General features: G+C 39.9%; 1 protein-coding gene across 8 annotated transcripts in view; it reads left to right on the top strand.

Moving 5' to 3' along the window:
- Nucleotides 1–24,934, top strand: part of RBMS3 (RNA binding motif single stranded interacting protein 3) — a 724,789-nt gene that overhangs the window by 205,677 nt on the left and 494,178 nt on the right. For 7 of the 8 annotated variants that reach the window (XM_064444222.1, XM_064444223.1, XM_064444221.1 and 4 more), the window contains one exon: nucleotides 12,967–13,140. The exons of the other annotated variant lie outside the window; for it this stretch is intronic. In XM_064444222.1, the coding sequence (XP_064300292.1) occupies nucleotides 12,967–13,140 (174 nt within the window). The remainder of the gene's footprint in view (nucleotides 1–12,966; nucleotides 13,141–24,934) is intronic. 8 annotated transcript variants of the gene reach the window in all.

The following is a 24,934-nucleotide window of genomic DNA, read 5'->3' as shown; positions in this document are numbered from 1 at the left end:
TCAGCTCCTTGAATCTACTTTCCCCCATCTTTGCTTTTGACGTTCTTTAGCTTCATTAAATCCACCTAGTTTATGGTTATGCGATTAGCTTCCTTAAAAAATGACTCTGCCAATAGATTTAAACGTCATTGGAAATATCCTCTGTATTCTGTCTGTGTTCTTTATTTCACTTAATTATGCTTATGTATATGTATGTGAATTACTGGAAGCCTCTCTGTGTCTTTTGTTGTGTTTATTCCCAATTATAGTAGCTTTTATACTCTGAGAATTGACCAAAAAATTGATTTGGTGATTAGGTGATTGGTGATTGATTTGATGATTTGGGACACTGCTGTTCTGTATGAATGGACAAAAGATATCATACCGTCTCCCAAAGGGTGCAAAAGAGGAAGCAGTACAACCTCAATTGTAGAGACCAGGAAAGAGTTGCGGAAAGTTTGAGTCACACAAGAAGCCTGATTCAGAGCTAATGGTGATTTTTGATCTTCCAAATCATAGCTTTCCTCTTTATGTGAAAGACTATCCTTTTTTCCCAAGTATAGTAGGTGAGATTCTTTTCCTTTACATCTATATCCATTAACTTTCTCTCCTAGTATCTACATAACAGTTCACTAGATACTAAAGGTTGCACTTAAATAATAATGAAGCTATGTATAGGTGATCAGAGTTTTTAAAATATCTTTTAAACTGAACCAATAATGTATCTCTAAAAATATGTTTTAGCAACCCTCAGAGATATTCCCACCAGTCAGTCTGAACTGTTTTGGTAGATAATAGGGTAACTAATGTTGCAAGCTTCTGTACAAATCTTGTTAATAGTACTGTTTTTTCCTGTTTCTGCTGTAAGGTTATGACACCCACACGTGTCAGGAAATATGATGTACGACTGAATATGCTATATGGCAAATTTTCCTGAAATGTATATTCTAAGCACAGAGCTGCAGAGACAATCTACTGACACAGAAATATGAAATGCAAAATATAGCTTTTAAAGGGATTTCTATGGTAACCATATTAGTTTAATTTGCTGTCAGTCCTCTAACATTTTTTTAAACCAGTGTCCTTATAGAGTGGTAAGAAATGCTATCCATCCTCAGGCTTTGGAAATGCGGTCATCAACTCTAGAAAGGATTTGACTTGAGAAGCAGAGTTTTTAAACCAACTAGGGACAATGTGACAGTAATCTTCATCTGCATTCATTCCATGTCTAGTCTTTTGAGAAGTAGGCTCAAAAACACAAAACAGAAAACACAGATGAGACAGGGTAGCATCTGTTTATCCTCGGAGCCTCCTGCTGTGGTTTCTGGTCATCTTCGGTCTTGTCCTCAGTCTGTTCCTCATCTCTCATCTGGTACTTGCAGCCTGGACATGACTGCTGTACCTACATTTCAAAATCTAGATTTTAACATTTTAATAAACATTTGGGGATAGAAAAGGGGGCTCTGATTACAGCAGGGAGAAACACAAAAGAAGAGCTTTGCTTCATTTTTCCCCTCCTTTTACTTGTCAAGTTTATGATGTTCAAGTTCAATAGGAAGGATCTGAACCTTCTTCATACCATTGGGTACTGGGGCAGAAAAGTCCCTTAGGCTGAGCTGCACCGAGTTATTCCCCTAGCTGTCAGTATTTCCTAAGCGAAGAAGTGCAGCTCCACGTACCAGGCTCTGAGGAGCCTCAGCTGGATTTCCTCTCTCGAGGGTCGATGACCTCTCTTATTTGAGCACCCTCCAACAGGATTCAAAAGATCTCTGCTTTCCACTTCGAGACCCTCAATGTGTAATGTGTTGGGATTATTTTTTCTCAACAGTGTAATTTCATGAAAGCTAAAGCTATTTTCAGAACTGTGTGAGTTTTCCTTACTGCAGTAACCTCACTAAAACATGTCATTGGAGTTTTGTTGTTGTTGTTTTGGTTTATTTACCAATTCATAATAAAATGCCAATCTGAAACACTTGTGGCACAGCCAAAATGCAAGTCAGCCCATAAAACTCTCGATCGTTTGAAAGAATAAAAGGAGTGGTTTATATTTTGAAGGAAAGGTACTATGAGGGGAAGGTGGCTTATTTGCATTCACATCAATACTTGAAAGTAAAAGTGTTTTTGTATATTTAGAAACATTTGATTGACATTAGCTAGAGGGAAGTTTTCTTTTATAATCTGGCCACATGATAGCGCTTTATGTGCAGTAGACAAATATGCAGGAGAGAAGCGTGTTTGACTTGAGTAGTTTCTACAAAGCTTCGTAAGGTATCTGTTTGCTTATACTCACAGTTTACTTTAAGTAGTCCCATTATTTTAAATGCTGTGTTGACCAAAGTGAGGGAAGCTTTGCATGGTCAAACCTTCAGTGTGTGTTACCTCGTGCTGCTTTATTCCTTCATTTAAGATATTCACTAACTTTTTTATTTATTTAATAGTATTTTTGTTGACGCCTGTGTCTCCTTCCCACTAGCTTAGACTACAGGATTGTCAATAATTTGCAGAATTATTTGGATTTTAGTAGACTTTCATTACACCCCAACACACACCCCCCAGGGAATAAAACCAAAACAAAGCAAAATCCCATGAGCTCTTGTGCCATAACAGACTATCTGTTAGGTATTTCTGTTGTCTTTTATATTGGGAATTTTAATGACATTTTTTCATTGAGATTTATTTATTTTTTAAGGAAATCTTAAGCTTGTATTGATGTGTCCTGGAAAACCAGTCTTTGCTACAGTGAATTCAAATAGCTTATAGCCAACTACCCAGTCATAATTTGCTCATCCCTTTTCATAAATTAATGATATCTCTCTCTTCTCCAGCATGAGTGCCCCCAGCTTAAGGGAAGAAAAAGCAGCTTTTCTAGGCAACTCTGTAGCCCTGTATTTGATACTCAACAGATATCTGGGGCAGTTGAAATTGATTTTGAGTATCCTGAGAGCTGGTCTTGGATACGTCTTACTTCTTATTTTCTTCTTCTCTGTAGTTCATTCTACTTTCTCTTTTATTTTTCATACCTCCTACTGAAGTCACAGAATGGTTAGACTATTACACTTCTAATGGATTAGTTGAGTACTGGAAAAGCCAGAGGATATTAGCCTTTTCACATTCAAATGTGTCATATACAATATATGTGGTTCTATGAATATTTAATTTGAGTGAAAGGCCTGCCTGAGTATGATTTCACTGAGTAAGAAATCTCTTTTCATTTCTGGACTTCCTGGATATCCAGTTTGCTTCCTTGCTTTTTAAGATGTTCATTGAACATTTTCAGCCAAACAGAAACCTTTGGTGAATCCTGATCCCAGTGACAAAACTCGTATTGGGTTTTTGTTTTCATTTTAAAAGAGAATTCTGTCTGTTCAATTTATTTGACATTTGCTTCCTCCTCCTGTGTTCCCTCAGCTGGATCTTTAGGGGCTGTGTTGTCTGTAACATCCCTCAAGCAATCAGATATGTTGGCACTTAACAGATAATGAGAGTTCAGGTGTAATATTGAAAAAAAAAAAGTAAGCTATAATTTTCCCTATATTACTTAATTCCATAAGAAATGGTGCTGAGCTTCAGATTGTTATGCTGGAAATTATAACTCCATGGTCAGAGAAAGCAAGCTGTTTTATTGTCAAGGGAACAGGAGCCTGTTCCCCAATCAGCAGCAAAACAATTTATGGGAGGAGTATTTGTTTCTCCAGCACAAAATAAAAACTGTTTGCAGGCTATTGTAGCTAATGACAGGACGGATAAATCATGCATCTGCAGAACTCCTGGTATACAATAGATATAACATTGTGGGAAAGAAATCATAGCTTTGATAAATCTCCTAATCCCACAGTGAGGTTTACAAAAGCATGCAGGTCCAGCCACAGGAGTTAGCTGTAGAGTGGTACATTGGGTAGTTTTGCAGGATTTATAGAATTCTTCCCAGTGGCCAAATTAATTTCATAACTGCATTGTATTTGATAAAGTAAGCATTTTGTGGATGCAAGAACACTTGTAATATGCATGTGATTCTGGAATCAACGCTTTGCCCACTGCAGCTGAGGAAAGATATCTGACTTTTTCTCTCCTGGTACAATTGTAGAAGTTATGGTGTACCACAGACATATTTTGGTTGTTCATAAGCATCCCTCTTCCCTGGTACGTGAGTCTGGATTGCACTCACTGGTTAATGTTGCAGACTTGCTTAAATTGTCAGCCAGCTGTTACTCTTGGGATTGTCTAAAAAAAGTTGTACATTGCAGATCTAGTGTGAGGAAAATCACTTTGTATCCAAGACAGTGGTTGATTTATTGTTCAGGGAGTAATTCAATATACATGTAGTAAACAGATACATCAGAAAAAACATTAAGATACTGCAGAACATAGTGAAACATACCTTTGGGTACTGTAAAAGCGGAAGGAATTCAAGTGTTAATGAAATAATTATTTTTCTCCCCGAACTATCAAAAAATAATGAGTTTCTCAAAAGAGGTTAGCTGTCTGTAGAAAGTCCCAATTTAGCAAAAGGTAAATGCTAAAATCAGTCATTAACCAGTAAAGCTCCTGAATTTGTGTTTCAGTCAGTGGTTCATATGTCCACACAAAAAGACAAGATGTAGGTAGAAGTGGTTTGTTGACTTGCAGACAAACTAGTACAAGAGTCCTTTGTCTCTGGGAATGTGATCCTAGGAAACACACTTATCACATGTTAAAATTTTTTTCAATTTTTGCAGCAACCCTTCGTGTCCTGTATTTTACCAAGGGAATGCTTCAAGTCCCAAATACTGCTGTGTAGTTTGCAAAGAAAGACTTCAAGAGTGGTAACTGTCAGACATGAGAGAGGAATTCTTAGACCTTGTAAAAACACTGCTCTGGAGATCTGCCAAGATCGGAGACTTAATATGATATGTTTCGTATGTAATCAACAACTTTCCTTAAGATTAGCGTTCACAATTAGACTTTCTTATCTGGCATAAATTCCCCCCTTCAAGTTCTTTGCCTCTGTGACTTGCATGCTCTCCAGCTCCTGATGGAAGAACATCCTTTTCTCCAGTCACTCTGTTCAGATGACCTCTGTGTGCATTCATGGGAGTATTGGATTAAATGATTATTTCATATGGGTGACTTCTTTAGAAGTCAGAACTATGCAGCACATGCAGGTCATCTGTGGTGGTGTCTTAACCAGTGCTATCTTGCCAGAATTTACTGGAAACACTCAGATCATGCTCATCTGGGGTTAACATAATGCATCAGTACTTTAAATTGTAACCTTGGTGTTGTAAAAAAGGCTGGAGTAAATTTAACAGATGCCAGTATGTTTTATTTTCAGAAAATAATGAATGACCTACCATTATAGGGTCATATTCAATGTCCTTCTGAGGTTGTTATGACTTAAATTTCTCACAATAGATTGACAAAATAATATTCTGAATAGAGGAAACTTTGACATTTTCCATGCCCTTACTCCTTTCAAAGTGAAGGAGGAGGGAGGAAGAGGGGACTTGGAGTCAAGATATTCACTGAGTTCAAAACTAAATTAAAGGTTTAAACTAGACCAATAAGAATCCCATCTAACCACATACCTTTTTATTCCAGTTTACTTTTTACAAATAACCTAACAAAGATATAGAAAAAAAATTATCCTTTGGAAAGTGTCCCTTCACTTTTCCTTCTGTGGAAGGAAGACATACAAATGAGCAGTCCAGGAGCATGAGCATCCCTATTCCCTACGGCTGCGTACAACCAATGCAAGTTTCTCTTATGCGTGCAAAATTCCTTTTCTTATTCTGGAGAAACCAGTTTGAAGCACAGGAGCATTTCTTGTGACTTTTACTTGGTCTTTGTACTGAGCTTGCCTGCTGAGATACTGGTCTTTTCGGGAGGTGCATGTGTGCGGAAGTTGACTGAAACCCAGCGGTCTCTTGCCTAGAGAACCATCAGGTAACAGCAACTTTTGAGTGCACCCAGGTCTTCCATGCAGGTCGCCAAAGAGACTTTAAGGCTTTAATCTGAATTGTCACTGGCCTGTCTCATTACTAATTCTTTGCCCCTTGGCACTGATGTGGGTGATAAGATAGCAGAAAACAAGGCTCGCCATGGCCTCTTCCTCAAACCATGAAGGCCTTCATTTTTCAGCTCCCCTGCTCACTCTCTGTAACTACAAGAGCAATGTTTCATACTTTGCCCAGGAAAAAAAATGCTCTTAGGATTCAAGTAACAGCTACAAGTACAACATGAATTACAGTGTTGAGTCACTGGAAATGACAGCAATTCTAACCAGAAAAGTGTGAAAACCATCTATACTTTGTTTTCAAGGCATAACTCTGGGGAAAAACAACAATGAGCGGCAGACTCTTTTTCTAGAATATATTCCTCAAGAGTTATTTAGATAATTTGGGGCCTATCCTAAAAAATCCCTCACCTTTGCATTCCTGTTGGGCCCTGGCTCGAGGTGATACAGCTGTGCTGGCTGTGTCCTTCGCCCTGTTTGCGGGAGCCTGCTGAGCACACATAGCCCACAGAGAGCATTCCTCTCCCACCTACTGGAAGGGGGCAGGTGGGCTGCACACCCTGGGTTTTGGCATGCAGTGGGCTAGCGCTCGGTGCTCTTGGATCCACTGGATGAGCTATAGCCTTACATGTATGCCGAGATATGAAATATAGCCTCATCATTTCTCTGCGGTTTCAGTGGAATGCATTTCTCTTAGTTTATCCTGTTTTTCTAGGTACAGCGTATTGAGTTTCAATCCCACGTCTGGAAAAACAATGTTTCTCTTAAATTTGGTCATGTGTCTGAAATTTTTTCATAAAGGTTATGAGACAAACTTGATAAACTTGAAATCTGCAGTGGCCAAGTATTAAGAGCTCAGTTCTTACTCGAACAGATGGAATCTGGTTCTAGACTGTAAAAGGTCTGCAAGCTGTAGTGAAAGACTATGTTGGGAAAGGTAGCAACACAAAATTCCTCTTTCCTGCTATTAAAAATAATATAAAAAAATCTGCAATATCTCCTATGTTTAGTTTTCTTAACAATCCAAAAAGAAAAAACTACCCTTACTCTTCAATTTCACAATTACAACAATCTTTGAGGTGTCTCAGGTGGATTTTGTGATTAACTAACTTCAGATTTGGTTTGCCAGTTTCGTATTTTCTCTGAGCAAGAAAACAAATGCATCATTTTAGCTCGTGCAATAATGTTCCCGGGCAGCTATTTTCATTTCTGACTTTTCCAGGTTATAGGAAAACTTTGATTTCTATGGGAACGGTAGTATTTTGTAAAGCATCCAAACTTTTAAGAGCATAGGACTGTGCTTTGCATCATGGTCTGATCCAAGTACAGGCATATAGAGTTTCTGCAAGCAGTATCTCCAGAATGGCAGTTTCCCTACTTGGCCTTTCCCAACTCCTGTAATCATTTTGACATCCAAAATAAGGGATATCAACCTCCCTTGAAGGGATAGGGGAATGAGGGTGGACACCCTTTCAAACACAATGCCTTTCACAAAAAAAAACCAACCCCATAAGATGCAGCCAAAGACAGAACCATTCTGTAATCAAAATCCAAGGGATTGGAGAGAGCTCAAATTGTGTGGGCTAAGAAAATGACATCATAGCTCTGTGGAGTTGCTTTTAAAATATGAGGTAGTGGGAGGCTGAATTCATATGTTATTTACACCTCTTTAATCCCACTTTTTTTTTTTTAAGTCAGTGCAAGTGGAGAGGTAAATAACGTAGAGCAAAATATTTGAGCCTCTCTCTTCTTTTGGAGTGCCAAAGCCAGTAATAATCACAGCATTTTGGAATAGTTGACAGAAGGGTGTCTGATAGATGTAGTTAGTCTTGCATTTGACATGATGTAGAATTTCAGAATTAGCACATACTTTTCCCTGTTAGTTTTCTGCATGATGACATGGTATTGCAAAGAGTGGAGAGCATGGGTGTGATTACATGAGGACTAAGTCTACATCAGAACTGTTTATGTTGCATAATACCCTAGTCAAATGGTGTGCTTTATTCACAAATAGGAAGGAGTGGCTGCTAGTTCCTGCATCTACTATAAACTTCTCTAAAAGTTGGAAATGTTGCACCAGTCAAAAATTTTGCCACCATTTAACATTTGCACACTGCTTTGAAGATAAAAAGTGCTCCATAAATATTATGTTTTCCACAGTTAGACTTCACACATCAGCTATTAAAAGAACTAAGAACTGAAAGCAGTTAAGCTCAAGAAATAGTAATAATACTAGCAATACTTTGCAGTTCACTCATGCTTATGTCCAAAAATGTTCAAAACATTTACAAGCATGAGGAAAAGGTTAGCCTATAAGTTTTAAAATAAGATTATCCATACTTACAAGCCAGAGAAATTAAGGCACAGAAAAAAGGATCGTATTTTAAAATATGCTTTGGCATTTAAGTTTTACTGATCTCAACTTTAGATTGCATCAGACCTTAGGGTATAAAAGTACTGGAGTGACTTATTCAAGGAAAGGAAGACTCTCCCCGAGCTTTGTAATATTTGTTGTTTCTGGCAAAACATAGCAAGGAGGGCAACAGTTCTTTTTTGTTGTAATCTGAAAATTTTCTGCAGAAGTTTTCTGAGAAAAGCTGATCAGGTTGTCCCAACAGCGGCAGCAGTGGTCTAACATGGATAACCTAAGGAGAGAAATAAGACAGGGTTATGGGGAGAGGTGATACCTTGTATTGGAGTAATCAATAGAGTTAGGGGGAAATAGATGCACTTTCAGATCCTGAATAAAAGCTTGTGTGCCACAAGACCTGCCAGTTTGTGGTGGGTTGACCTTTGCTGGCTGCCAGGCACCCAGATGCTCTTTCACTCCCCTTCCTCAACAAAACAGGAGCAGAAAATAAGATGGAAAAGGTTGTGGGTCAAGATAGAGACAGGGAGATCACTTAGCAATTACCGTCACAGGAAAAAACAGACTCAACTTGGGGAAAATTAATTTATTGCCAGTTAAAATAAGTTTGGATGGTGAGAAGCAAGGGCAAATTAAGACAACACCTTCCCCCGTGCCTTTTTCCCAGGCTCAGCTTCACTCCTCCATTCCTGACCCTGTGCCCGCTCCCCACCCCTGCTAGCACAGGGGGATGGGGAATAACAGCTCCTCTATCCTGCTCCTCAAGCAGGGGAAAATCTGCTCCAGCGTGTGCTACAGTTCCTTCAGGACATATCCATGTCCTTCAGAATGGGATCTTCCATGGATCCTGTCCCAGAATACCTGCTCCAGGCAGGCTCTCCAGGGGCTGCAGGGGAGCCTCCTCACCCTCCTCCTGCTCTCTCCTGGGTCCTCACAGTGATGTTGCTCATTTTTTTCCTCACTCCCAGGCAGTGTTTTGTCCTTTCTTAAATATGTTTTCCCAGAGGCTCCACCATTTTGGCTGAGGTGCTCAGCTGCGCCCTGCGATGGCTTGGTTGAAGCTGGCTGGAACCACCTGTGTCTGGCATGGGGCAGCTCTGGCCTCTCCTCACAGAGGCTGCCCTGCACCCCACACTGCCAGCACCTGGGCACCTGCCCCCAGTGCACCATTTTCCCCTCCCAGCTCCAACAGTTGACCCAGGGTCTTTTCCACAGGCACCCCTACCCTGAGCTGGGAAGGCTGCAGAGACGTGCAGAGTTTTGTTGCACAGAGGGCACCTTGAATTCAACACGACAACTTTTGGGGTCCCTGATCTCACATCTTAGCTCCCCAACCACACTAGGCTGGAAAGATGCAAGGTGACCAGGCTGTCTGGGGCTTGGTGGCTGGTGGTGCAGATGTGTCTTCTCTTGGCTGACAACCTGAATAGCTTCAAGATTTCAAAGGCAATTATCCTGGGAGTGTCTTCACGTATTGACTTTTGGTTTGTTTTTTCCTGGAGGTAAGCCAGCAGAAAGAGACAAGCTTTTATCAGGTCAGAAATAGCAGCCCCCGTACAAAGCCGTTCAGAGCAGAGGGCTCTCCTCGCATGGACCTCCGTCCCACGGCTGCCTGGCCACCCTGAGTGGGAGCAGGGTACATGGGGGGGGTCTTGCTTCCCACCTCTGCATCCCAAGTGACCCGCATGGATGGGTAGGACACCCAGCGTATCCCTGATGGTCTGAATGGCTCACCATTTCTCATGTGTCCCCTGTGAGGTGGGAGCTGGGCGGAGGAGAAGCAGGGCAGAGGGGCTCATCTCAGTGCCTGGATTTAGTACCAGGGCTGAACCGTGCCTCCAGCACAGCAGCAGATGTGGGAAGGTGTTTTGTGTAGCACAGAAGCGCAAAACAAAACTCATACAACGGGCAGAAGGTTGGTCAGCGTCTGAGGCAGGCTGTTTAAAAAATGGGCTTATTTTTGCTCCTGTTCTCTAATACAGCAACAGGTACTGTGCATGTCTTTATAGCGCTAATAGCACATCTCTCCTTACTTTAGTGGAGTTCGCTGCCTTAGTGAAAATAATCAGTTAACAATTATCACAGCCGACAATACATCTTCACATCCCATCAGCCACAGATATTTTCCGCTGGTCCATACAATGCAGACCCACCAGAAAGAATAGGAAGGAGCGAAGCTATTGTTAGGATACAGCAGCTCAATATTCACAGATTATTCGGCCAGGGATGAACTCCTCAGGAGGAGTTAATAAGCAGCCACGCTTGAATACCTGATGTTTATAAAGGGGAGAAATGTACATGGAGCAGTACATTATGGCTAAAAACGTACTTGATCTGTCCAAAACAAAACCTAGCCTTCATTTCTCATGTAGAAGCAAGTCTACGAGGGCCCAGAAAGAGAGATTTGTCTTTGAGGAGTGATCTGAAAGATAAGTAATATGTCAAAGGAAAGAAAATGCAGTTTCTGCTCCTCAGGGAAAGAGGGTAAAAGGGGAAGGGAAAAAAAAAAAAGAAAAAAACCACATTAAAACCCTTCACTTTTTTCCTAGCTGTAGCCATAGCCTCTTTCCTTTGATTTGTCATGATTTAAATTCATACAAAAAGATTTATTTCAAATAAGCCCCTTTAACTGTAGGGGCAGATTTTTTTTTTTCCCCTAAAGCCTTTTGTAAGAACAAAGTAACCACTTGTCACACACAGTGACTAATGAGAGTTTAGTGTGGGTTTTAGTGTTCATTCAAACGCTTTGTGTTCAGCTAGTCGTAAGTTAAATCTTTAGAAATCACACCGCAGGAATCCTTCGCTTAGGGGTGGGGGCGGGAGGCAAATCTGTCGAGATATTGAGAACTGGTGAGCGGAAACTGCTCTTTTCAGGCTTCCTAATCGGCGGCGCAGGAAATAAACACATGCAGGAAGTCGTTTGGCCTTTTCTTGAACTTAAAGTTTATACAGCAATTGATAACTGAGGCAAACGTTGTGTACTTAACTTCTGAAAATTAAATGAAATAAAGAGGGCGTGTCCAGCCAATGCCAGTGTGGCCTGTAGTTTCTACAACCAGCTCATCTAAATTGAATTAAATTAAAAATTGGAAAGATTATACATGGTATATATTTTTATAGCTAGAATATGTCCTGGAAACCTTTTTGTATGTCTTCTTTTCATCCCCTTTTCCTTCCATTTCACTAACCCTCTCCCAGTGAAACTGAGCTGAAGCATTAAAATGAAACTGAAAGTCATGTTTACGAAGCTGTTTTCTCTGCTTCTGCATCAGGCTCTGCTCTTTCATCCTTTCCCTGACCTTCTCATTTATCTTGTAAGCACTTTGGGGTAAAGAAGGTCTTGGACCATGTGAAGCACCTTGTTCGATGGTGGCCCATATTGATATTTGGTTAATGCTACATATATTGTGTATAAAAGTTGTCTTTGAAAGGAGGGTAAAAATAAATGAAGCGCCATTCCTGAATATAGCTTTTGAAATTGATAGCATCAATTTACTAACAGAGACATTTATAAGCATTTCTAAGGAATACTACTTTTGTGTGTTTTTATTTCTCAAGCTTTCACTGTATTACTAAGGCCACTGTGAATTTAATGCTTTAAAAAAACAGTTTCAGGTTTATAATAATTACAATTAGTTGATGTAAATTTGCATGGAATATTGAGAGCACCTTTGCCAATAAAGTAAGCAAACCCCAAATGCAGAACAGAATATGGAGGAAAAAAGTACATTTGCATGTCTTTGAAGACCAACCTAAACAACTGCTAAAAATGCATCCGCTTCTAATGCATCCTCTACTATTTTTGAAAATGGATTTTTTTTCCTGTCCTAATAAACCACCCCTATCAGTGCAAGCATTTATTAGGAATATTTTTTAGAAAACGAGAACTAGAAGCAGAAAATTGCAGTTAAAATAAAGTAAAATGAGAAAGCCAGAAAGAAAGTGAATTATAAATCCACAGTCTTGGTTACTTTCAGATGAAGTTATTGAATTAACTTTAAAAAAATTAAAGATTTTGTTTGCGTGTTTTTTTTTTATTCTTCTATTCTTCTGCATTTTAAATAATTGAAAAATGTCCTGAAGTTTCATAGTCTGTTTAGAAGGTCACACATTTGAAATGTCAGGGTGCCTTTGTGACGGCTTGGCCTTACCTAGCCACGAGATGGGATTTCAAGACTCCAAGAAATACATCTAAACATCAGCCCCAGACTGCCATTTACTGTAAAAGGGACACAGCTGATCAGGAGCTCAATGAATGTCAATATTTAGTTCATTATAATAAATAAATATGGAACTTTCAACTATTAATCTTTCAGGATTGCACCCTCTAATCATTTTCAGAACATCCCCTTATCTCTATCACTTACCCATCGACCGTTTGATTTACATCCCAGCCTGAAGTCTAACAGTCATCAGTCTTTCTTTTGGGCATTACAGCGATGTAGCTGTTTCACTGGTATCTTTGAAGGAATCAATTTCTTGCTTTTTCCCGTTCCTTACAGGAAATGTGCAAGTTTGTCTTAGACTGTGCAGCAGTATGTTTATGCACAATGATGATATGTAGCTGCATTGTTTGTATTCTACCCTAAAAGCTATTTTTACGTTGCATTTCTTTCTTTTTTGATAGTCCAGCTCCACAGTGAGAACATACCAAAACAGTAAATCGAGAGTGACCATGAGCCCTGGCTTTAGCTCCCAGTGGAATAGCAGCCAACCTGCTTGGAATACATACACCTTTCCAAGAGCAAGCTTGCACTACCAGTCTCATGCTAGCTACACCTACTGTGCTGGACATCCTGCTGTAAGTAATTATAACCTTTTCTGCAGTTACCTGAATGAGCTGTATGATCCCCTGGGAGGTGGAGGCGCTCACGGGCTGACAGTTCAACACACTTTGCCAGCCCACTTTGTGCCCCATGGCAGTCAGGACAGCTCATGCATACTAACCGCAACTCTAGAAAATATTAGAATGAGTCTAAGATGTAAGCAAATATGAAAGTTTCATGGCTTTGGAGAAATAAGTGTATTTTTGTACATTTAGCAATCCTTCCCCTCGCATGGAATTACTGTCATGTGTGCTTGGGTTTCAGTGTCAGGGATGTGGGCTGGAAAGCAGTATTATTGGTGGCTTCTTTTCTGTTTCTAGTAAGCCTGTTAGGTGAATGAATTATTCTTTCTATTTCAGAGATTTTAAATTTTATGGATGAGTCAGTGAAGGAGGGCATCTCTCCTCATCATTAGATTTGTTAATACTGACTACTTTATCATTAATGTGATCAGTAGTGAGCATGCCGTCTTGTTGCTAAGCAAAGACTACTGGTCTTCTGTAATTTGCATGAACTGGTGGCCAAAAAAAGGGGGAAGAGGGGCTCACTGTTGTGTGTTTTAATCTGACAACCATGAAAGGGTCACTACTGCAGGCTGATGATGGTTTTGTCATATTGCTGTGGCAGACTGCGTATAGCAGAGCCCTTTCATTCTTTTAGTTTCTGATTTTGAAAGACTCTGAGGGAGTTAACTGGGGAAGACCTCATTAGTGTAAGCAATCTTCCTTTTTTCCCACTCTACACTTTATTGTTTTAATGTTTGGATTTGAACTGAGCTTTGGATATTGTTAGAGCTTCTTAAACATCCTGTCATGTGTATGTCATGACATTTTGCCACCCTATAGTGAATTCCAGTAGGAAAATAGGGGGAAGTGCAGCTTTTACTACAGAGGGGAAATTGTGCTATGCAGTCTTACTGCAAGATCTTTGTGATTTGATTTAGATCTGATATCCTACCTGCCGACAGACTTTTGGCCAGAAGTTTGGGTTAGGAATTGTCTCAAGCATTAACATGGTAATTGAAATATAGGAGGGGAATAAATTTGTAAAATCTTGTCTCTTTTCTGATGTGGTGAGATCTCAGAATGAATTAAACATCTCTCTGGATTCTGCTGTTTGCTCAATTCCATTATGGTGTCATTGAAAATGATAAAAACTGTTGTGAAGGAAAAAAGGTATTTGGCATCAGAAGGGCACGGGCATTTTCCTTGTTTAGAATGATGGCTCAAAAAAAGTCCCTGTACAGCTTAATTTAACTTAAACTGTGGATATTCAAGTCATTAACTGCTCCTTAACTTTGATCATTTAGAATAAACACTACCCTGTCTGTGAGTCAAGCTTTGACTCTGCTAAGCAAAAGAGCATACACGAAGAATGTTATACTTTCCTCGAAGATGGTTTAAAAATGGAGATGTCTTTGTATCTGTAAGAATCAAAATGCCAGTCAAGGCAAATGAGTTTTTTTTAGGCTAATTCCACAGTTCCTTTTAACTTTGTTTAGACTAAAGCTGATGGTACCTCAACTTGATTTGCTTTACCCCTACAATATTTGTTTTCGTTGAGTACCTTAATATGTAGTTGTTGGAAATGATACTTCAACCTGGAAGTTGATTTAGCTGATTGCTGGTAAGTAGAAATTTCAGAATAGCCAGAGTTGCATAAACCTTTATGCAGATGAGGATTGCCAAAACCAAGTAGGTAAGTTCAAGATAAATAACTAAACTGTTTGATTAGTCCTGCCCTCAGTGTCCCTGGGTTCACCTGTTTAGAAAACTTGGCACATTTCTTGGCCCCTGCTCAACTGAGGAGCTCTGCTGTGGTGCTACTCAGCAGATAACTGGATTGATTTCCTAGGCTGGTGGTAGGAAGCTGTAACAGGTTAGCTGCCATTGCAGTGCCTACCACTGTGATCACATACTTTTTCCATACTTTCCCTACTTCTGCATGCTCTGAGGGTGAGGCTGTAAGCAGGACCTGGGCAGGGCACTCCAGCAAACTCAGCTCCTCCCTCCTGCAGCATCACATGAGGGTCAAGTTTTCCCAGAGAAACCAATGCCTTAATATTTGCTTGAATATCTGCTGCAGTATATACGATGAAGTTAGAATTAGTCTGGTTCCTGTTTCTAACTTAGATTTGTTTAATCTGGGCTCAAACCAACACTTTTATGGCAAATGACAACAGAAAAAGCTGGATGCGGAGGAGCTCCTTTATTATTGACTCTTCCCAGCGTAACATGTTCAACTGGATATCTACTATACTTCACAGGATTTTATTTGCCCTTATCTGACACAGGTTCCCCAGAACAAGCTGTAGGCTTTATTGCTGTATGAAGCTGTTTCTGCAAAACATCCCACATGGAATATGTCTAAAGATCATTGTCATTTCTTGACGCTTTGGAGGCAAACAAACTTACGAGTGCTTTGCAAGTTCAAGGCAGACAAATGTCAGGGAGTTGGATCTGGCCCTGAAGTACTTAAAGATATTAGCCCCTGGAGAGAGAGCCAAGAGAAAAGCTTTGGATTTCTCTACTGTTTGGAGAAGAGCTGAGGGAGACAAAAAAAAATCATGTTAATTGGGCCAAACGTAAGAAAAATAAATCCTCTAATTTATTTTTTTCTAAATGAAAGAAAATTATCATACAAAGTGCAATGTTAAGAGACCCTGATGACTGTCATTGGTCTTGAGAAATATGTCTGAGCCAAAGGTGGTGTTTATATTTTCTTTTATCTGAGAGCACACTCAGCATCTCTCTTCCATAGTGCGCAATTGTTGATTAAAAGCACCCTAGGAAAGAAAAGAACAGGAAGTTTCTTTAAACAGAGTAATTTTTCAGCTCTTGGAGTTATCTATGGGAAAAAAAGATGGCATATCATCACAGTCAACAGTGCAATGCAGTTTTTGAACGAACGAGAAGATGCTAACTTCTAGCTATACTGGGATACCCTGTAGGATCTGTGCATGCTAATATGAATTATAATGTGGTAGGTAGATATTAGGGGATGGAAATTCCCCTGGCATTCATATGCAGAGGCTTGCAGCCAGAGAAATACAGCATGCATGTTCAGAATAGGAGGAGACACCTAGCCATCGAACATGCTTTTCTCTTGAACTTTCTTCACACAAGGAAGGAAAAAAGGAAGATAAAAAATAGTCAAAGTAATTCTGATTATCCCCACTGGGCAAGATAGTCCTTTGAACACTACTACCTGTGCTTTTTCCAGTGTCTCAAAGACTCACTTCATTTCCCTTTCTCCACAGTTTGCTGGAAGGACGATAGCATTTCAGCATATATCTTAGGGAATCTCATCCAGTGAATTAACTCTAACAAATGACTACTTAGATTGTGCTGTAATTTTAAAGAAGTACATGTGTAAAGTGGGCAAACAAAGCACAGATCTCATCTGCTTTTGACTATTTCCGTTGAAATTGTAAGGGATTCTCTTACGTCTTTCTTGAATATTCATGTAGCGGTCACAGATATCTGCCACACTCACATAGAAGTCAGTCCTTACTTATGAAGGAATTTGTCAATGTGATATTCTTTGATGAAGCACACAGTACTGCTGCAGACTGAGTTACCCTGCAGCGTTGAAACCTTAGTTGTAGGCCCAAGGGATGAAGAATTTAGTTGCATGTATTAATTTCTTCATGTGCATACATCTCCATAGCATATGTGATGTCTTTGCATTCCTTAACTAGATATGCAACTCAGCATATGTAAGACTTTCTGCTGGAATCTATTCTGCACTTCAACGGGATTTGGTCATGCTCCACTAGATCACTGACAGCCTTCAAAGCATGATTGGTTAAATTTGTAAAGTTATTATTTGGAGCTCTACAGCTAATGTTTACAAGCTGTTACATCTGAGATGTCGCACGTGGATCAGACAGTCAGTTTGCTTAGCAGTACTTCTGTCCCCATTCCAACAGTCGGTCCCCAGACTTCTTTCCCTAACTTCTTCCAATGCGTGATTGCTTCTGAAATTATGCTGGTAGTAGAAATGTGCAAAACAGAATTTTAAAAAAAGTGATGAAAGTGATGCAGAGCTCTGTCAGACACTACTGGCCTTCTTTCACTCACTTCCCTGAGCCCTAGTAGGATCTCAAATCTTTAATGTGAGGAATCTTAAGACCCAGTAGAAGGAGCTGTAGCTCCCTTTACACTTTCTTGCTGACAATCATTGGACAGAAAAGAAGCAAGGCTGTCACTGTAGGCAACACTAATGGAAGGTTCTACTCACTGTCAGCATGACTATGCAGAGTCCATCGGAAAAATTTCCAGTGGCAGGTAGGTAACCCTCGTTGCTGATGACAGAACTGCAGGACTGCAATATTGCACAGCTGTAATGCTTTATGTAAACTGACTGTTTTGATCATTACCACAGAAATTGGATTAACATCTGTACTGAGCTCTCAGTGACTGACTTTTTTAACAACTTATTTTGTGTACATTTATAAAATTAGAAAACCTGCCATTTTTATGTGATTAGGTAATACAGTGCTTAGGGACCACCTGGGAATGTGAGATGCAATTATTAATTTCTATGTATACATATATATACATAATGGCTGATTTATTAGTTTGTGTATATGTATTTATGTACACAGATCAAGCTTTTTGGCTAAAATCCTTGCAGAATGACACAGAAAGGCTCTCAATGCAAGGCTGGTCTTGGGTGTCAATCTGTAGTCTTCTGATAGGATCATGTCATCTGAAGCATAAACCTAGTTAGGGAACACATTCTTGTAAGCGTAATATCCTGCTCAAAATTGGTTCTATAGCACGGAAATAAGACTGACAGAACCAATATACCGATACATGCCCAATTCTTAAGATAGACCATAAATGATGAGACCATACACTATAATGCAAAGATAATGTTTTAAGAAGCAACTTTCCTGAAATCAAGGGAGTGTTCAATACATATAGCGTGGGTGTCCTATTCAAAATAGGCCTTTATTTCTCTAGAAATATAAGTAGAACAGATCAACACTCCAATTTATTATTTTTTATACCAAGATCTTCCCAGTGAGTAATTCTGTTGTACCTCTTATTAGAGAATAAGACAGTGCTAAGAGTTAAAAGCTTATGTGGTATAATACTGTCCTCTATCATCACTAATTTCCAAGATATCTGTTTAAACAGAAGCTGTCACTTTCTGATCTGACTTAGGCCTCCTGCCTGATTCATTTTGTAATGTCACGAACAGTGGATTGTGGATTCATGAAATAGAGCTGGTCTGATTAGAGACGAAGAAACTTCCTTTTACACATGCACATCCTTATAATCAGCAACGAGGGGAAAGGAAATAAATAGTACAGTAGGCATGAATTGGAAATGTCTCTCTAAGAACCTCTCAATTTCACTTGAAGTTCTGAAATCTTGGTTATCTCTGTCCTTAGTGTTAACCCTTTCTTACCTTCAAGGCCCTTTCATGTGAGATTGATCCCTACCATCCTGCAGCCAGTATTTCTTTAGTGCTACTGGCCATTGTCATTATAATAGCCACAGGTAAAACAAAAATGGAAATGGGTCCAAAGAATCGTACACTGTTGAAGGACCATTGAGCAAAACGTCTGCTACATGACTCTTTGGTCACGGTCTTACAGTATATAAAGTGTAAGGGATGTATTTTGATCCTCTAAAGATGGTGATCACTTTACAGAGCGCTGTCACAGCCCCAGCTTCAGAAGCCCATTAGTTAATTTGGGAAAAGCTCAAGTGTGGGCTGGAGAAAGGCGGAAAAGAGAGTTCCCAACCAGGAAGACAAAAAAGGATTTATTACCAGAAGCTATCTTTTGTAATTGCTGATATATTCCTTATGAAATACTGCAAGAAGAAGTGAGGGAGCAAATGAAGGAGGCAGTCATTAAAGTGAGAATGAAAAGGATGACATCTCTGTTGCTGGGTGTCAGCTGTGGTATAAGAGAAAAGCTGTGTCGGGTAGGAGGAAGTAAATGAAAAATTGTGGAGAAAGGAATATTTTTAATTGACAAGATGTTGTAGCTATCAGGTGCAATGAGTAGCTTAGTGATCAAGTGCAAATCCATATGCTAACTGCTGACATAAATTATTTATTCTGTTTATCTATTACCTCCATCTACAGGAACAGAGCCTCAAAAACATGAACTTATTAGGCTGCAAACGTAAAACACATTTTAACTGTGGCTCAGCTTCTTTGGGGAAGAGAGGGTGGAAATTTCAAACCCCCAAACAAATATGTCTCTTAATTAACTTTTCTCACCATCTGTGCTTACTTATAGCTGAGGCAAGCGGTACCAGTGACTTGTGAGATTGCTTTCAATGCTGCCTCTTTAGGCCAGCTTTTCAAAGCAGCAATCACATGCATTTAATTCCGATCAGATCAGCTTATCAGCTCAGTTCATTGTAGCGCTTTCATAATCATTCGTGTGTGACAGCCCATTAAAACTTGGCCAAACCTTTAAAAAAAAATAATCACAAAATCCACAAATGTGTTTTACATTCAGCCTTTGAGGTATCCAGTGTGTTTGTTTTGTGTGTTAACCTTTGAAACTGAACTTCTGTGAAGTGTTATAAGGAAAAGTCACCAGTAATATGTAACTTTAGCCAAAGTAATTTACTGTATTTTACCTCAAAGAGAAGTTTTATTTAAAAATATATATATATGATGCTGTGATAATTCTGTTAAATGCTGTATATGGCTCTGCTTGGCTCCTGCGAAGGTACAATGCTGCAGGTGCAGCCTGCCAGACCCGGGAGGGCTAATGTGGAGTGTGTGAAAGGCCACTGCCCATGGGTGGTTCAGGTTGACCAAATGCGGTTTTCCTTTCTGGAGGACTTTTGGTAGATGGCAATTACAGTTTGAAGTTGATTGCCCTGGTCAGAAATGGCAGGGCCTCTCAGAGTGGAGAGCACTGATAACACAAAAAGTTTCAACTGACTTGCAACAAATATTTTTCAAAAAGTCTGGAGAAATGGAGAAGTTCCACCTAAATTTGAGTTTGGAGACGTTTGGTTTCAGAATTCTGATTTTTATGTGTGAATTAATGTTATTTTTTTTCTTGTATTCACTACTCGTTTACGCATCACATATATTATGTCTTGTTATTCTTTCTCAACAGATTAATTGCAGAATATTGTGGATTGATATTTGTTAATGTACCTAGCTTTTATTTTAAGAGAAAAAAAATATCAAATTTTCCAGAAAAAACACAGATCAAATTATTTTTTTCTGAACTATTAATATTAATAAGGTTGGAAAAAATCCTCTGTATCTAACTCTTGTGCACTCATTTTCAATAAGAAGGATTTTTTTGTGAAAAAATATAATTGAAATCTTTGAAATGATGAAAAAATACATGCAGATATACCTCCACAGTATTGGTAAAATAGGTACTGCTGAAAAGTTTCTCACAACCTTCTAGTACTAATGAGGTTTAGTACTAATGAGTACTAATTTGAGATGGGAACTTTCTGTTTACAAACAGACTTTACAGGAATTTTCTTGCTGATTCTACATTTTTATTCTTGTGTACTGAAGTGGCAGATACATGCAGAAAGAAGGTATTTTTGAATAGACTTGAAAAATACAAACCAGATGCTGCCTTTTTTCTTTCCCTAAATTTAGACTGTAAAATGGACTTGTAGGAGTCAGTAAATACAGATCTCAGTAAATGTCTATAATTTACAGCTACAGATATATATCTACCTATACATATCTCTACATGTATTTGTGTCTGCATTCGTGTGTGTGTGTGTGTCTATATATATGTACATATGTCCTTCTAATGTTTATTTTGGGTTTAATTTAGCAAATAGGAGGTCTGTGGTTCTAATTTAGCTTCTCCATCTCATTTTCAGTGAGCCAGACAGGTTGTCTTTAGGATTTGTTAGTAAAGATGATGAGTTCCTCCAGGCTCCAGAGAAAATCCTGGTATTAGCGCTTGAGAGTAGATGTTACAAACTGCCAACCTGTCACATGTTTTGGAGACACCTGACACTTTTTTTTAAAAGGCTATTTCGAAAGGCCAGCAACTGTGTTGCTTTCATTTCAAATAATTAACATGCTCAGGAGATTTCCTTGTTGTATTGCAGCCGCCAATGGTGAAGAGTTGTTGTAGTTTAGCCCCAGTCAGCAACTAAGCACCATGCAGCCACTCGCTCACTTCCCCCTGTGGGATGGGGGAGAGAATTGGAAGGGTAAAAGTGAGAAAAATCCTCATGGGTCGTGGTAAAGGCAGTTTAGCAGGTAAAGCAAAAGCTGCGTGCATAAGCAAAGAAAAACAAGGAATTTATTTACTACTTCCCATGGGCAGGCAGGTGTTCAGCCATCTCCAGGAAAGCAGGGCTCCATCACATGTAACAGATGTAACAGATAACAGATAACAGAAGACAAACACCATCACTCCAAACATCCCCCCCTTCCTTCTTCTTCCCCCAGCTTTATATGCTGAGCATGATGTCAAATGATATGGAATATCCATCCCTTTGGCCAGTTTGGATCAGCTGTCCCAGCTGTGTCCCCTCCCAGCTTCTTGTGCACCTGACAGAACATGGGAAGCCGAGAAAGTCCTTGTCTAGTGTAAGCACTACTTAGCAACAACTAAAACATCTCCACATTATCAACACTGTTCTAGCACAAACCCAAAACATAGCCCCATGCTAGCATTTTTGATAGAAAATCAACTCTATCAAAGCCAAAACCAGGACAAGAGTTTTGGACCAGTCTGAACAAATACTGCTTCAAATAATTTTGCTGATGGAGCCTTCATCTTCTCACTTAATTTTAATTGGGGGTATTGGTTTAAGATCAACCCACCCAATTTAGTGAAGGCAAAGGGGATGAAAATTTTCTTTTGCGCTACGTCCTTGCCTTGAAGTTTTATTTATACCAGTCTTGCAAAAGGGATGATATTCAACAGCACTGTCAACAGTGACTTCTCTTTATAAACGGACCTGGAAGAAATGAATGTCTGTGGGAAATACTGATTTGTCAAAATTGAAATGGTCATTTGATGAAATTTCAGGTTTTTTACCCTTAACAAATTTCAAATGTTGTTGCTTTACTGGAAACCCAGATGCTGGCCAGAGATCATTTGTCCCTTGCTGTTTTCTGGCATATGTTCCACTAGCAGTTTAGATACTTTGTTGACAGCACATGATCTAAAAAAGAACAAAACCCTAGAGTTCCTTGCATGGCCAAGGTTAATCTGCTAAGCAATCTGAATTTTGATCTTTATCACCTCTGTTGAAATGTTTGCTGTTGCTTTTATTAGCTGGTTTTCTTTAAAAGAAACACCTTCTGAGATAATGGGATCTGTGTGTCTGTCTTGGGCCTGTTTTCCAGTCAATTCTCTACTTTTGGCCAGTTTCAAGATGAAGGTTACTGTGGGAGGACTTACTCTATGTTGGAGAGACTGGAAGCATTGTGTGGAAGGTGTTTCCACAGGACACATGAAGGAGGGAACTGGAGTTTTTGAGAAGGGAAAATAGAAATCCACAAGAAACCAGGCTTTTTTTTTTTTTTTTTCTGCTACTCAAGGAACAACTCATCACAGTGCTCTTTTGACTTTTTCCTGGATAAGGGCTCTATTGACCTAACAACTGTACCAACATACTCTAAAAGAAGGTCCCTGTCCCAAAGCATGTAACTAAGTGGGGACAGAAAGTAGGAAGAGAAGCAGGAGCAGTGAGAGAAGGGATCCTACCCAAGGTCATACAACTGTTGAAAGAAAAGAATGGCAGTAGGCTTTGGTTTTCTTTAATTCCCAGGCTCTGCAGAGGGACCTGGACAGGCTGGATCAATGGGCCAAGGCCAATTGTATGAGGTTTAACAAGGCCAAGTGCTGGCTCCTGCACTTTGGTCACAACAACCCCATGCAATACTACAGGCTTGGGGAAGAGTGGCTGGAAAGCTGCCCAGCAGAGAAGGACCTGGTGGTGCTGGCTGACAGCTGGCTGAACATGAGCCAGCAGTGTGCTCAGGTGGCCAAGAAGGCCAACAGCATCCTGGCTTGTATCAGGACTAGTGTGGCCAGCAGGAGTAGGGAAGTGATTGTGCCCCTGCACTCGGCACTGGTGAGGCCGCACCTTGAGTACTGCGTTCAGTTTTGGGCCCCTCAGTACAAGAGGGACATCAAGTGGCTGGAGCATGTCCAGAGAAGGGCAACAAAGATGATGAAGGGTCTGGAGTGCGTGTCTTATGAGGAGAGGTTGAGGGAACTGGGGTTCTTTAGCCTGGAGAAGACAAGGCTGAGGGGAGACCTTATCACTCTCTACAACTACCTGAAAGGAGGTTGTAGCGAGGTGGGTGTTGGTCTCTTCTGCCAAGTTACGACTGATAGAACAAGAGGAAAGGGCTTCAAGCTACATCAGGGGAGGTTTAGACTGGATATTAGGAATAATTTCTTTCCCGGAAGAGTGATCAGGCATTGGAACAGGCAGCCCAGAGAGGTGGTGGAGTCACCATCCCTGGAGGTATTTAAAAGACGTGTAGACATGGCACTTCAGGGCATGGTTTAGGAAGCATGGTGGCATTGGGTTGACGGTGGACTTGATGATGCTAAAGGTCTTTTCCGACCTTAATGATTCTATGATTCTATGGTCTGTCAAACCAGGCAGTTTTTCTGTATTTTTCCAAGTGTATAACTAGACAGTGTTTAATTTTGTTCTAAAACCTGTAACTATAAGGTGATGGAGGTGTTTCCTGAAGACCAAAACTTGTAGCTGAAAGCAGGTATGGTTAGTTATGTCTTTGCTTTTAATCAGTGTCTCTCTTCTGTGCTGTATTGGGTTCTCATTGAGGATGTTAAATACTGACATTTGTGCTTTTGGGAAAAAGGGACATGCTTCCTGCAAGGGCATCTCCCCCCAAGGCATCACTCCTTTGTTTTTATTTTATTTGGGGGCTGTCAGTATTTTAGTATAGTTTTTCCATGGTGTTCCTCTTCATAGCTGCAAATGGACTGCCTGGATTTTGCCAAATAGGCTACCTTTAGGTTCCACAAGGAGCAGATTTTTTTCCATTTCGTCCATTCATGTGCAACTCCCTATCTTCCTTGGGTATACAGGCAGCTTCCATGCAAGAGGAAAAAATTTGAAAGGGCCTGTAAATATCGCAAAGGTCTTCGCAGAGATCCTCTACAGTATTTTCACCTTTTGCACTTTTTTCTCATCTTTTTAAGCCCTAGCCCTTTGGCATGGTCAGATGCTAGGAATCTCCTGGCAGCAAAGGCAAATGCTCTGTTGAGGCTCTGTCCTTCTGCCCTGGTGACCTTTGTTGGATGTCTGCCAGCGTGGCTCTGATGAAACCAGAGCTGCTGCAGATCTCTCTGCCAAGCACTTGCAGTCAGTAAGAGCAAAACTCAGCCTTCATGTTCAGCATAGTCATAAACTCTCTACGGTTGGATTCAATGATATCAAACGTATTTTCCAACCTAAATGATTCTGTGATTCTATGAAACAGTGTGAAGGTTGTCAGGAGACCTAGGCTGTGGTCTGTTCCAGCATATTTACTTCTGCTCTATGCTAGGTTCTACTACTGCATCCCAGTGTGGTAACGGAAAAATCATGCAGCTTTATTTGTTCCCCATCTTACTTTATTTCTTCATTTGTATCAGGTAAATGAGAAATTTTGTCCACAAGCACTTAGATGGTGCAGCTCTTTTTTTTTTTTTTGTATTTTCAATGATTTTTTGTAAAAGTAGGCTCTTTTAAACTTCTAGAAATCACCATCAGAAGCTGCACTAGCAGAAATCCTTATATTGTATACAGCTGCTTCAAACGT

Source organism: Phalacrocorax carbo, chromosome 2 (assembly GCF_963921805.1).
Source record: "Phalacrocorax carbo chromosome 2, bPhaCar2.1, whole genome shotgun sequence".
NCBI lineage: Eukaryota > Metazoa > Chordata > Aves > Suliformes > Phalacrocoracidae > Phalacrocorax > Phalacrocorax carbo.
The sequence above is the reverse complement of the archived record's forward strand: the minus strand, read 5'-3'. Positions and strand labels throughout refer to the sequence as shown.